The sequence below is a fragment of the Hemicordylus capensis genome, chromosome 9 (genome assembly GCF_027244095.1).
Source record: "Hemicordylus capensis ecotype Gifberg chromosome 9, rHemCap1.1.pri, whole genome shotgun sequence".
NCBI lineage: Eukaryota > Metazoa > Chordata > Lepidosauria > Squamata > Cordylidae > Hemicordylus > Hemicordylus capensis.
The window spans coordinates 32,361,481-32,374,899 of NC_069665.1; the positions used below are offsets into that span (position 1 = coordinate 32,361,481).

Sequence of the window (13,419 nt, forward strand, 5' to 3'; positions counted from 1 at the left end):
AGACCCGCCTTTAGCAAGCAGGCCAGGCAGCCTCTGCGGTGGCTGCTGCTCCGGGACTGCAAAGGGCGCTCCGACACCTCCCTCGAGGGAGGCCCAGGAGGAGGGCGGCTGGGCCCTGGGGCTGGCCTGCCGGTGCTGAGCAGGCCCTTGGCTTCTCCCTGGCGGCGGCGGCGGCTCCAGCTGCAGCCGCCGCCGCCGCCTTGTGCCCATCTCCCTTCAGGGAGCTCGAGCCCTAAGCTCTGAATCATTCTTGGAAACGACCGTAGCAGGATCGGGTCCTGGCAACAGGTCCAGTCAGCCGTTGCTTTCAGAGCTAGCCATAGTTCTCAAACTACTTGCCTTTGCCCCACACGCAACACACCGCAGCGGCCGGCCCTAGAGGCTGCCAGTGTGGCCGGGCCCTCTGCTCTGCAGAGGCTGGTCAAGGGCACTCCATGCCACAGCTGAGCCAAAAGAGGGGCGTGGAGTGGCAGAAGGACTGACCTCTTCCGCCGCCACCTGTACCAAACGGCCCTCCCTTAAGGGCTCCTCTGGCAAAGCCTGAACAGAAGCTTGGTTGGTGGGGCAGCTGTTCCTTGGTGCCCGAGTCTGCCGCCCACTAGCTTTGAAAGAACCCGCCAGGCGGGTCTGTTCTGTCTTTTGGCCGGGGCGATTGCCCGGAGCCCCCCAGCTCCTGCAGGCCCCCCCCTCTCTTCTCCAACCCACCGTCCGGCTAGGGGTGGCAGGTGACTGAGCGCCACACTCCGCCCTGGGAGCAGCCTCCTCCGCTCAGCTAGGCTCTGCGCAGGCCTCACAGGAGCTGGCGATGGGCACGGCTTTGGAAAAGAACCACGCGCTGCTGCCCCCGGCCTGACTCCTGCCCCTGGCACTCCTAGGCCTGCTGCCGCCGCTGCCGCCACCTCCACCCAGGCTCTGCTGAAGAGCCTCGGCCCCAGCAGGAGGCGGAGGAGGGTGGCTGAGGGGGCGTGCCAGCCCCACACCCTCCCAGGGGTGGCCCTGCACATGTCGTCTGCCATTCAGGTGCAAACCAGGGTGGACTCTGCTTCGCAGAGGGGACGGTTCATGCTTGCCTACCACAAGGCCAGCTCTCCTCAGGTGCCCTCATCACCGTAGCCCATTTCCTTCTGAAGGCAGATGTCCTCTTGAGCCGGAAAGAGTCCACCCAGGTGTGACATGCTGCAGAAGTGTCCCCGGCTGACTCAGGCCGCGCCTCTGCCATGCTGGCTTTGTCCTGCGGCCAGGACTTGCAAACAGCTGGAGGCCGCAAGGGGGTCTCTGCTGACAGAAGCACCGGGGGGGGGGGTCGTGGCCAGTGGCGCAGCAGAGCTTAGAGGAGGCCTCTGTGGCAGCAGACGTGCTCTTCTGCCTGGATTGGGGGCAGCCAAGACTGGCGCTGAGGGCTAGGCAGGGTGGGTGCCTGGCAGAGGCCGCAGTGGGCACAGCCTGCAATCGGGGCTCTGCAGGCATGGCACTTGTCGCCAGCCCGAGATTCGGGAGTGCCTCTCTGTTCCCCCTCTGTGTGCCAAAGGGATGATGGCCCTGGCTTGCCCCCAGCAGATGTGCGTGAGTGAGCGGAGCAGGCTGTGCCCAGTGAGGGCAAAGGGCCCCAGCCCCTGCTGCTGCCCCGCACTCTCCGCCTTTAAATAAACCGCGCTCCCTCCTGCAGTGCTTGTGTTTTGGTTGCAGTAGAGACCGGCCCAGATGCAGGCTCACAAGTTGTCTTGTGAGACGTCACTGAAGGGAGAACCGGCGGGGGGTGTGTGTGTGTGTCTGCTCTGGCTCTGGCTCTTTTCAGGCGCAGAATATTGTGTGGTGCTTGCTTGATGGCAACCATCAGCTAGTCTAGTGTTAAGTTCTACAGGGAGCCACCGTGGAAAGCCTTGGGGGAGGGGGGGAGACAGCCCCCCCGCCCCGCCCCCCGCCCTGGGCTGGTATTTTTAGCAGGATGAGAGGATGAGAGTGCAGGCGCTGCTTGTCCAGAGTCTCTACTCGCCCTTCATTCAAGCAGAGTAAATGCAATCTCCAATACTGCTCAAAGACAAAAATCTCTGAAGAGCCGGAGCACTGGAGGGCTTCAAATGAGCTGCGGAATGGCCAGGATGCGGAGCAGAGACAGTTCATTAGGCAGGGAGTTTCTATCTTGGGAAGCTAAAAGCCTAGAACAAAAGGCAGGTGTGTGATCTGCTGCCAGCTCTGAAGATAAAAGCGGGGGGGGGGGGAGGACCGGAAAGTGGCTCCCCACCCCCAAGGAGAGCCAGAGCGCTGCCACATGGAGGAGAACGTGGCCCATTTCTGGGAAGGGGGCGTGAAAGGTCTTCTGCCCGCCACGCTGCCTGGTATGTTTTGGCTGCCAGAGGACCATCTGAGTGAATCCCAGGATCGGGGTGGGGTGGGGGGTGGGGGGGGCACAAGGGAGCGGCACTTGGCTGTCCTGCGGCTTCTTGGCCCGGGCACACTCTTTCCAGTAAGCTGTCTGCTGTACGGAGGTGCACAACCCTAATGGCTGCTTGTATGCCGTTAAAAGGCATTGTACACTCATAAAAGAATGACACTTTGATCAATGCTGTTATAAGAATTACTGTCTTGACACAGAAAAGCTTTCCTGCTGCAAGTTTAAAAATATGCCTTTAAAAGCTTTTTATTGAATACCTTTGCATCCCTGAGAAACAAACTGTTTTGGTGTGAGGTTGCTCTGAAGTGCTACTCCTTCTTGTAGCCTGGATGCAGAGCTCCTGTTTCCTTTCGGAAAGGAGGCAGGCGTGCTTAATTGCTCTCTGGGAGGCAGAGGGGAAACGCCTTGAGCTGAGGTGCGTGCCCTAAAAACCAGGCCTTGCTCCTCTTTGCTTCTGTAATGGAAAAAAGGCACAATCGTTAAGAGGCGGATGTATTCCTGCTGGCTGTGTGCCCCCTCCCTCTAGGGCCTGCAGGCCGGGTGAGACGTGGTTCAAAGAGCTTGCCTCTCTTGCTGGGGAGCCTTGGGATCCGGGCTCTGGACATAGGAAGGCCTCTTGTCTGCAGGGCCTTCCGGCTGGCTTGGGCAGGTGAAAGGCTCCCGTGGCCAGTGGAGGCCGTGGAGGTGGCCCCCTGGCTCCAGTGGGCCTCCTGAGTGTGTCAGGCAAGCTTGTGCAGTGCCGCCTTCCAAAGAGTCACGGGGGAAGAGGCGTCCGCAGCTGCTTGCCTTGCCTGATGTTTATACCTCGGGTGCCGTTTCAGAGTTGTCAGAGCATGCCTGTTGCAGTGGTGAGGAGGTAGCAGGGGTGCATGCGGAGAACTACTGTGGGGGGTCAGCCCCAGTCACCCTGGTGCTTAGCTTGGTGGCAGAAGCCAGGCCGGCCAGTGCAGGAGCGCTGCCTTCTGAGTCCTGCTGAGCCCCCGCGGGGGCAGCCTCTTCAGCAGGGAGGGTGGGAGGGCTCGCTGGTCTGGCCCCTGGTGGAGATCCCCCGATGTGGAGACTCTGTCGCCAGGCTGAGGATCCCACCAGCTTGGGTGGTGCCATTGCCAGAAGTGTTGTGCTGCGAGTCGGTGCTGAGCACGGTTGCCAAGAAGCTGCTCGCTGTGTCTCGTTGCTCTTCCCCTCTGCCCGGCCCACCCGCTGAACTGGAGTCTGGTTCCTAAAGGGGAGAGCTGGAGCGCTAGCAAGTGGTCCCAACCACTCTTCCCTGTAACAAGGACCCCCAGATGCTGTGGACTACAACTCCCAGAATCCTCAGCCAGTGGCGCTTGCCGCTGGGCATTCTGAGGGCTGCAGTCCACAGCATCTGGGAATCCCTGTTCCGGGGGACGCTGGTCCCAACCCAGCCCCAGATTTCTGGGCTGAGCCTGCCCAAGGCCCCGGGGCGATGGCCTGTTCTCGGCCAGCGTTTGTTGCCCTTCTTGGGAAGAGTGAAATAAGCGATCATCTTTCAACACTATTGGCAAGTAGCTGTCACGGTCTGTGGCAGGTCTAATGAGCTGCCGATGCTCCACTGGCGAGAGCGGCTTCTAGTTGTCGAGAAGGACTCTGAGAGAGCCGGCGCTTGGAGGTCTGGGGGTTGCTGCTCTTCCAGTGCCAGCGGTGCTCCCTCCTCAGCCCCGGGTCCTCCCCCCTTAGCCTCCACCTGCAGCCTCCTTTCTCTGCCACACCTCGGCCTACTTTCTTGCGCCCCCCCCCCCCGCCTCTGTGTACTGCCCTTGCCAATGGCATGAGGCCATCCGCCTGCCTCGTGGGAGCCTTGCCTTCTGCGAAAGCAACCTCCCGCTTCCTTTGAAGGAGCTGTTCTGCTCCTCGGCCGCTAGTGTTCCAAAGCGTCTGTTCTGTGACATCACAGCAACTCAGCCAATGGCTGTTGGACAGGCGGGGCTAGCGGATGCACTTGGCTTCTTTCTTTCCTGTTCTGCTGGTTACCCTCTTCCGGAGGCCCCTCGCACAGAGACAGCTGACTTGTACTGAAAAGGGCTTTGGGAGAGGGTGGCCCTTGGGGTCCCAGGCTGCGTCGGGCTCTATGGGTCAAAGCCAGCCCTCTGAATTGAGCCTGGAAACAACCGGGAGGCCAGCAAAGCTCTGCAAGTCCTTGGGGAAGAAGCCGTCCCTCTGGCAAGTCCCCGGCCAGAGCTGTCTGGCAGCAGCCCATGTGCCCAGACGCTTCCAGAGACCACCTCAAATCGAGCCCCTTGCATGGCTCCGTGTGGCGAGAGCCTCCCTTCCCTGGAGGGGCAGGCCTTGGTGGGCACAGGCCACTTCCAGGTGCTCTTGGGGTTCCTGCTCCGCCCCTTGTGAAACTGGGGCTGGCGTCCGGCTTCCCCCCATCCCAGCTCCAGAGCCCCCGGGGTCCCTCTCAGAGGGAGTCCCAGATGTTGTTGACTACAAACCCCAGAATCCCTCTCAGCTGCAATGGCTTTTTTGCTTGGGGGTGATGGGAGTTGGGCTGCTCTTTCCCCTGAGCGGAGGGGGGGGGCTCCTCCTCCTGCTCGGGGTGGCTGGGCTTGTGCTGTTTGGTATCTGCTGATTCCACAGGTACCTTTTGCTCTGCATGGATAATTAGCGGGATCAGGCAGCAGAGCAAAAAGAATGTTTCCTGCCGCACTGTGGTCATCATAAATCAGTCACTGCTTCTGGCCTGCTGTGTTTTGACCATAGTTGGAGATATCTAGTGACTGAGTGGCTTTTCTCCCACAAAGTTCCCAGAGCAGCGAAGAACCTGCCTTTCCCAAATGGGACAGGCGTGAGAGAGAGAGAGAGAACGAACACGCACAGGGAGCTGACAGCCCCTCCGTCCTGAGTCCTCCTCTCCCCTTCCCCTTCTTGGAAGCCAGTGAATTGCTTCCTCCCCAGAGCACGTGAGGAGAAGCTGCATCTTCCTAGGGCAGCCCGCCACCTCCTCCTCCTCCTCCTCGGCTGGGTCGGGCCTGCAGCGCTGGGCGGCTTGGTGGTGTGGCTGCCCTGCGTGCCTCGGAGTCCAGGCCTGCCAGCTCTCCTGCCCCTTGCAGGCAATACAAAGCCCATCATGCCAGCCTTGCAGGTGGGACGCTTCTGTCCTGGCAGCAGATGGGGCTGGCTGGGGATCCTGCTGAAGGCAACCCTCCAGAAGCCACTGGCGGGGGGTGGACCTCCTCTAGAGACCCACGGAAAGGCCCCCCAGCGACCAGCAGACCCTCAAGTTCTCCAGAACTCCTCGTCATGCCCGACGCTGAGCAAAGAGCAGGCGGAGAGCCCTTTGCAAGGGCAGGTCGGGGGCCAGCAGAGTGGCTGGAGCAGGGCCAGCCCTTCAGGGCAGCGGGCGCTGGGGAAGGTGGCCCAGTGCCACAGAGGCCCTGCTGCAGGGCAGTGGGGAGGGGGTCCTGTGAGGGCAAGGGGCCCGCAGAGCCAGCCAGCCCCTTCCCAGGATGCCGCTCTGGGCTGCCAGGCAAGGAAGAGGGGGGTCCACCCCTGTGACTGCCGCCCCTTTGCTGGACTGGGAGCAGAGCCGTCCTTGAGAGGAGGGTCCTTGGATGGGGCTCGTGCGTGGCAGGCAGCGGTGGCTGCGGGCCTCTCCTCCTCCGTGGGCTCTGGTGGTCTCCCCCACGTGGAGGGCAGTGGGCCGGCCGGGCAGCAAGTGCCCCACGGTCCCACAGCCCCCTCTTCCCCCAGGCCCAGCTTGCTCTCATTTCTTCCATCTGCATGCGGGACGCGTTTTCTTCTGGCTGGGAGTGCCAAGGCAGTGTGCGCGCACCATGTGCCTTCAGAGTGGGGCCCTCCGGATTCAGCTGAGCGGACATGAAGAAAACTTGTGCGTGTGCACACTGTTGAGGGAAAACTGGGCCCAGCGGATGGGGTGCTGCATCGGAGGCTTGTGCTTGGGACATCTGGCCTCCCGAGGAAAGGAAGGACCCGCGGGGTGTGGGGTTTGAGGTCTCTGCCCCCTGGAGGTGGTTGGCCCTTGCCCCGTGGCTGCCCCGTGGAACTGAAGCAAGGCTGGAGGAGAAGGTGGCTTGTGGGAGGGCAGCCAGGGAGTGCTTGGGGCCCCTCGCTGCATGTGGCTGGCTCCTTGGGGTCCCTCAGGTCTTCCACCACCAGGAAGAGGCCCGGATGGGGCGGGGTGTGTGTGTGTGTGTGTGTGTGTGTGTGTGTGTGTGTGTGTGCACTGAATGTTCCTTAGGCATCTGCCCTGAGGGTAGGGGTGAAGGTGCCCACTCCTCCTGGCCTCTCCTGGGTCTGCCGGCCGGGACGGGCCTCTTCCAGCCTTGCCTTGTTCTGCTGGTGCCGGCAGGAACTGAGCCCGGGCCCCTCGCCCACCACGCCCCGCACAGCTGAGGCTGCCGCTTCTGCCTCTGCGGATCTGGCATGTGCAGGAGGAGGGAGGAGGCCGGTCTTGCCAGCGCCTCATCCCTCTCCAACCCAACGGGGGAAGCTGATCCGGGGGTTTGAGCACAGGCACACAGACGCCGCACGCCAGCCTCTCTTGCTGTGGCAGGCGATGCAAAACAGCTTCCCCTTAAGGGTCTTAAGGGTCAGGTGCAGCATCCCCCCCCCCCTTTCTCTCCCCCCCCCCCGCTCAAGTGACCTTCTCTGCAAATCCCAGCTGTGCATTAGCATTGCTTAGGAATGTGTTTGTCTCTTCTGTCTAAAAATACCCGGCTGATAGGATTCATGATCCATGAAGGCTAATTGAAACAATTTCTCTTCAAGTTTTGGCAGGTGAAGCCTGCGTCTTAAGCATTAATATCTATAAACTGAATTGTTAATGAATCTCAGCTCTAACGAGGAATCAGAAATGCTAAAATTATCGGGATGTGGAAGAGAGTTTTCAGTCACTTTTGCTTATTAAAAGCTGAGCTTTGCTACTTAATAAGCTGATCATTTGGTTCCCCCCCAGAACGGTAGCTCCGTTGATTAGGACCAGGTTTCGACGTGTCCGGCGCCCCTTCTGCCTCCCCAGCTCAGACTTTGTGGGCAAGGGCTGCTTCGGGAGCAGAGTCCTCCTCCTCCTCCGGAAGAGAGGCTGCAGTTCGTCTGTGCCAAGGGAGCCTCTTGGGGAACTTGCCCATGAGCCGCAGAACTGGCTGCTCTGCTAGCCTGTCCAGCATGGGACGGGGTCGGAACTAGCCCCCTTCCCTGGTTCAGCAAGGGGTGCTCCCCCGAAGAGGGCCTGTGGGGCTGAGCCAGTGGGGGAACGGCAACAGGGACTGGTGTTGTGGGGCTGCTCGGAGAACCAAGGGGTGGCTCTCCTAGTTCCCTTGTGGCCTTGAAGACAGCCCCCCCCCCCCGGTCTCTGAACTGACCAGGACTGTGGCCCCGAGAGGTGGCAGTGACTCCTCAGGCAAGCCGGGAAGCGCAGCTGGGGCTTCTAGGGGGCTCTCTGGGCCTCGAAGTGGACCCCAAAGGCACTCCAGCCGCAGCCTGGCAGGCTTGCCCTTGTCCCCGGCGGGCTCTCTGCCTCTGCAGGGCGAGTCTCTCTGGGCCGGGCTTTTGTCTTCCCACTGGGAGGGGGGTGGGGGGGGGCTGCGGTCTGGGTGCTGGGCCCGGCTGGGGGGCAGTGCTGCAGACGGTCCGCCTGAGGCCGGCTCTCTCCTTTTGCAGGTGAAGGTGAGGCTTCTGCAGGCCTGCGTCGTGGATCTGAGTGAGCAGGACGCGGTCCTGGTTCAGACGGTCGAAGAACTGGAGAGCCAGATGCCTGAGCTCCTGAAAGTGGCTGCAGCAGAGGCAGGACAGCAGGTGGGGGCGCGCAGCCTGGCGGCTTGGGGCCTTGTGGCCTTCGTGTGCAAGGCAGGGGGGCAGGAGTCTGGCCCTTCCTCGAGGAGCACTTCTGTGAGCCCCGGAGGGCTGCAGGACTGGCATATCGGGGGGGGGGGGGACGGGACGGTCCTTTGCTCTGCCCTGCAGCAGAGGCGCAGCCCTTGGCATGGGCTTCCTCCCTGTGCAGAGGGGAGAGAGAGAGGCCCACGGCAGGCAGGCAGGCGGGCAGGCGAGGGGCAGAGGAGGGCAGGGCCCCAGGTGGGCGTGAGCAGACTGAGCGGGGGGGGAGCCCTTTGGGGACGGGGAGCCATCGTGAGCTCTTGGCTGCTTCTCTCTGTCACCCGCCTTGGGGGCCTCTAAGCGGCCTGTCAATTCCCGTCGGCGTGGTTGGCCTTGGGCAGCTGCGGAGTTCTCCGAGGGCGGAGCCCCTCAATGGCTGGCGGTTTTCTCTTGGGGGGGGAGCGCCGAGAAGCGGCCATCCTGGAAGGGGCTGCCTGCAGCAGAGACCCCCTTGTGGGGCGGCGGCGGCAGCGCCTTCTGGCTCCCGGCCTGGAGTGGGCTTGGACACTGGCACAGCCACCGGCCGTGGCGCTCTCTGCCACGCCTCCCGCTGGGGCCCCAGGACGGCCCCGGCCCCAAGTGTGGCTGGAAGTGGCCCCTGCTTGTCTGGCTGAGGCTGCTCCCTGGTGGGGCCGCGGAGACCCCCGCTGGGCAGGGCTGGGAGTGGCCGCAGGCAGCCGGGGCCCTGCAAGTGGGGGGGGCAGCCGGCTGGGGGGCGGCCAACCCTGGAGCCTGGCTGGGGCGGGGGGGGGGGCAGTGCTTGTGAGCCCTGCTGGCAGGCGCAGCCTTGCTTGGCCTCGCTCTGTGAGGGGGGGGCTTGTAGCAGCAGCAGTGCCCTCCGGGCCCTCTTGGTTGCAGGACAGGCTGCGGGAGCCGCATCGGGGGGGTGTCTCTGCCTCCCGGCTGCAGGTGCCTGCAGTGGGGCTGGGCCCCTCGCTCTGCCCCAGCCCGCCCCCCAGCAGCGGCCGTGATCAGGGCTCCTTGGGGGCTCCTCTCCAGTGATGCTGCTTGGTGTGGGGCTGGGGCACCTTCCTCTGGAATGGAGAAAGTGAGGCACAAAAAGGCTTGCGGGGAGGGCAGGAGGCGGCCAGAACCCGCTTTGGCCTCGGACGGAATTCCTCTGATCAAGAATTCAGCAGCAGCAGCCGCCGCCTCCTGCGCTCGGCAGCCAAATAATCATATGCGCTTTAATAATCTTTATTTTACAGCAGCGAGTTGCCAGGGTAACGGGATGTAAGCCGCAGAGTGGCTCCTCCTTGCCCGTCTCTGAGGCAAACCGGCGGGGGGGGCGGAGGGGGGGGAGTCCGTCTCTCTCTCTCTCTCTCTCTCTCTCTCTCTCTCTCTGTGTCCTCGCAGCTCTCGCTCTCCTCCGCCTACTGTGGCCGCCTGCAAGGGCCTCGCTCGCCCTCTCCTTCCTCTGGGCCAGCGGGGGGGGCGGGGGGGCCCGGGGTGCAGGCGTCTGGCCTGGCCGCTCTGGCCGCTGCTCCCCCTCCGCTTGCCCCCAGAAACGGCTGGCCAGGGGCATCTGGGGAGGGGGGGGGCAGAGCCTTGGGGGCGGGAGGTGCCCCCTTCCAGCGCCTCCCCTGCCCGGGCCCCGCTCGCTGGCTCGCCCGGCTGCCACCCCTGCACCTGGGCAGCTTGCCGAGTGGATCTGGGAAACGGGCCGATCCGCAGGAAGACCACGAGGCACCTCAGGACGCTCCTTTCCTGGAGCTGCCGGGCGGGGGGGGGGCGCTGGCCCAGACCCCCAAGGGCAAAGGGGGCCCATCCTGCGTGTCCCTGTGCGCTGCTTTGGGAAGGGGCCGTGTCCCCCAGACCCCCGGCTCGGGAGAAGGCCGTCCTTGCTGCACCTCCCCTGCAAGGGGCAGCACTGGGGGGGGGGTGGGGGGGGCCTGCCCTGCGGTCCTAACAAGCACCCCAGCACCCGCGGCCTGTGGGGGGCCCGCTGCCCTCCCTGGGTGGCCTTTAATCCCCGCCAGCTCATGGCCAACTGACACACACACACGTCCAGGGGGGGCGGCTTGAAGGGCTCTCGTTCGCTCCCGCGCAGGATTTCCCGGACCGAGAAGCCAGAGGACGCTTCTGATTCTGGCAGGGCTGCACTGGGGAGCCCCCCGAGGAGAATGCCTCACGTGCTGGTTGTGCTTTGCCTCCGGGGCTCAGCTTAGGGTGGGAGGCAGCCCCTGGGGCTCCTCCCTCCCACAAAGTGCTGGCAGTGGGGAGAGTGGCTGACGGGCCCTATCCCCAGTGCCGCACCAGCATGCATCCCTCCCGCGTAGTTGGCTGCATGCCCCCCAGACGTGCCAATGTGTGGGCCTGTAGCTCCCCGGGGTCCTGCCGCCCTCTCCTGCCTGTGGGGCAGGAGAGGGGGGCGGCCTCACCCCAGCTGGCCGGCTGGAGTCTCCTTCCTCCAGGGCGGCCTGCTTTCCTCCTCGGGGGGTCTCTTCCTTGTCCTGGGGAGGAGCCCCCCCCCCCGGCTCCATCTGGAGCTGCAAAGGCCTGGCCTGAAGTGGCTTGTCCGGCTGGGGGCCTGGTGGGGCCAAAGGCCACTGAGACCCAGGAAGGGCCCAAGGGGGCAGTGCCTGCTGCGGGGGCCGGCAGGCGGGCGTTGGCTTCCGGGGTCAGGCCTGCCCGGCTGGCCCCCAGGAGGCAAGTGGGAGGCTGCTGGCCCAGGTTGCCCCCAGTTCCCCCCCCACCCCGGAGTTGCTGCCTCGCCACAGCCCCCCCCCCCGCGTGACAGCTGCATAGCCCGTGCGTGTGTGCGTGGGGTTCCCACCCCGCCTCTCTCTGGGGCAGGGTGTGGGGACGGTGCTTCAGGGGTCGCACTCCCCCCCCCCCCCGTGCTGCCTGCCTGCCTCTGGCCTGGCCTGGCCTTCTGGATTCAGGTCCGATCCTTCTGGAGAAGAGTCCAGGCAAAATAGCGCCCAGCTGGGCTTCCCGGTGTGCTCCTGTCGGGGGGATCCCGGGATGTGTTTGGGGTTTTACTGTGAAAGGGGGAGGGAAACCCCCCCCCCAGCCTTCTCTCCTACCCTCTTTCTCTCTCTCTCTCCTCCCCCTTCTTCATTCTCTGTCCCCACAGAGGAGTTTAATTTTAAATGATAAATGTGGAAATTAGAGACCATCGAGAAAATCCAATTTGGTGAGGAGTTTTAAAAATCCCATAATAAACGCCAAGTGAAATGTATGATTTAATGCAGGGCACCAACGGCTGCTATTATGTGCTATTAGCCGAGCGGGGCTGAGCGCAAGTCTCTGGCCCGGCCTCCCCTCCTGCTATTGATTTGTAGCTGCTTGTCATAATGACATCGGGAAGCAATGAATGGAAGATGTACTTTTGATAGCGGGGGGGGGGGGGGCCGCGGCGCGGGCAAAAATTCAGCAAGTTTTCTATCTCTTCTGCCTGATTAGATTTTTTTCTTCTTCTTTTAAGAGCTTTCACATTCCAATAAAAATGCTAAACCAGCCTCTGAAGCAGGATTGTGAGGGAGTAAATAGCTCCTTGCTTTCCAAGGCGGGGGGGGGGGGGTGCTGGCCGCCACTGCACGACTCTGCCAGTTGAGGCTCCTGGGGGGGGCAGAGCCCCCACCGCTGGGGCCCTGAGCTAGCAGAGGCCCACGGGGGGGGGGTGCTGGGGGGGGAAGCATGGCGCTTGGGAAGGGGTTGCAGCAAGGGGGGCAGCTGCTGGGGGGGGAGATCCTGGCCCGCTAGACAGAGCGGGGGCCAAAGGGCACTGCCCTGGCCCCACCTTGCCGTCCGATCCCGGCCACTGCCACAGGGCGGCTGCCCCGGGACTCCTGCCCACCCAGCAGGGCCAGTGGAGTGCAGGTGTCACGGCTCAGTCCAGGGAGCTGTTTGGGCCATCAAGCCGAGCCAGCGTCTCCCCGCCGTTCCCCGACCCTCCCCAGGCCTGTGGCTTTGGCCCAGCCTGAGAGTGCTGGGCTCTGGCCCTCTCCACCCCCCCCGCCCCTCTGGAAAGGCTTGGCCCCACGGAAAGGCGTGTCTTGGGCGGGGCAGCTGCCTTCCAGCCTCTCTGCCTATGAGGAGGGGGGCAAGAGCAGGGATGGGCCCCCCTGCAACCCCTGCAGGCTGGGCTGCCAACCCTAACCGCCTGGGAGCAAGTGCTGTCAGCCCACAGAGGAGCTCCACGGCCGGGAGAGAAGCGGAAAGGGCGGGCCTGGCTCCTGCCAGCCCTGGGGGGCAGCCCAGCCCTCTCCCCCGGCCTTCCCCTGGCGGACCGAGCCATCTCTGCCCTTCACCCGGGAGCAGAGGGGAGCCTGAAGTGCCCACCCGCCCGGGCAGGGAGGGACGTGGCAGAGGTGGCCTAGCGGACTGCGTGGTGTGGGGAGGAGAGGAGCAACGCTCCCTCCCTCGCTTGCCATGTCAGCAGCGGATGCGAGAGCTTCGGAGGGGGGCTGGGGAAAGCCTGGGCGGAGGTTGGGGGTGGCCTCCTCGCCAGGCAGGCCAAACACGTTCAGCGACCGTCCCGGGCAGGGTGGCAGCAGGTGCCCGGGCAAGCCAAGGGGCCGCCTCCCCCTTGGTGCCCCTGAGCCGAGCCTCCGGGTGACGCCTCCGTGTGGAGACCAAGGCTTGCCTCCGGCCCGGAAGATGGCGGTCCGTGGGGCGGAAATGGCCTGAGGGCCAGAGAGCCCTCTGCGCTCTCTTCTGACGCAGGGGCAGGCAGGCAGGCTCGGCTCACGGACGGCTGCGCCCCGGTGCACTGTGGCTTGCGACAGCCGCTCCATCGGAGAGCCCAGCTTGCCCGCCCCTGTTGTGGTGGTAGCAGGTGGGTCAGGGAGCAGAAAGACCAGCTCTCCCCGGGATTCAGGGCTGGGATGCCCAAGGCCTGGCCTCTGAGCCCCAGACGCTCCCGGCCCTGAACCCCTCTGGCTGCCCCCTCCCCTCCCCACTCCTGGCCCCACGGCACAATGGCCCCACTTGGAACTGTGGTTTGCTGAGCGAGGGGCTTGTGTGTGAGGCGAGGCTGCCTGCTGAGCAGCCCGAGGCCTGCTGGGAAGAGGGTCTGTGTGGCCCCTTCCCCTTGGCTTGTGGCGGCAGAGCAGCGCCCCCCCCCCTTCTGCTGTGAGGCATCAAGGTTGGGGGCACGTGGCTGCCGGGTGCCACGGAAGGCCTTGGCCCGTTTGTCCGCCCTCCCAGTTTCCGCCTGCCTC

At 64.1% G+C, this 13,419-nt stretch overlaps 1 protein-coding gene across 9 annotated transcripts in view; it reads left to right on the forward strand.

The window, feature by feature from the left end:
• PMFBP1 (polyamine modulated factor 1 binding protein 1) overlaps positions 1–13,419 on the forward strand; it is a 39,704-nt gene that overhangs the window by 889 nt on the left and 25,396 nt on the right. For 8 of the 9 annotated variants that reach the window (XR_008311238.1, XM_053270844.1, XM_053270846.1 and 5 more), the window contains exon 2: positions 8,036–8,170. The exons of the other annotated variant lie outside the window; for it this stretch is intronic. Coding sequence is in view for 7 of the 8 variants with exons in the window: in XM_053270844.1 (XP_053126819.1) it covers positions 8,036–8,170 (135 nt within the window). In the remaining variant the exon portion in view is untranslated. The remainder of the gene's footprint in view (positions 1–8,035; positions 8,171–13,419) is intronic. 9 annotated transcript variants of the gene reach the window in all.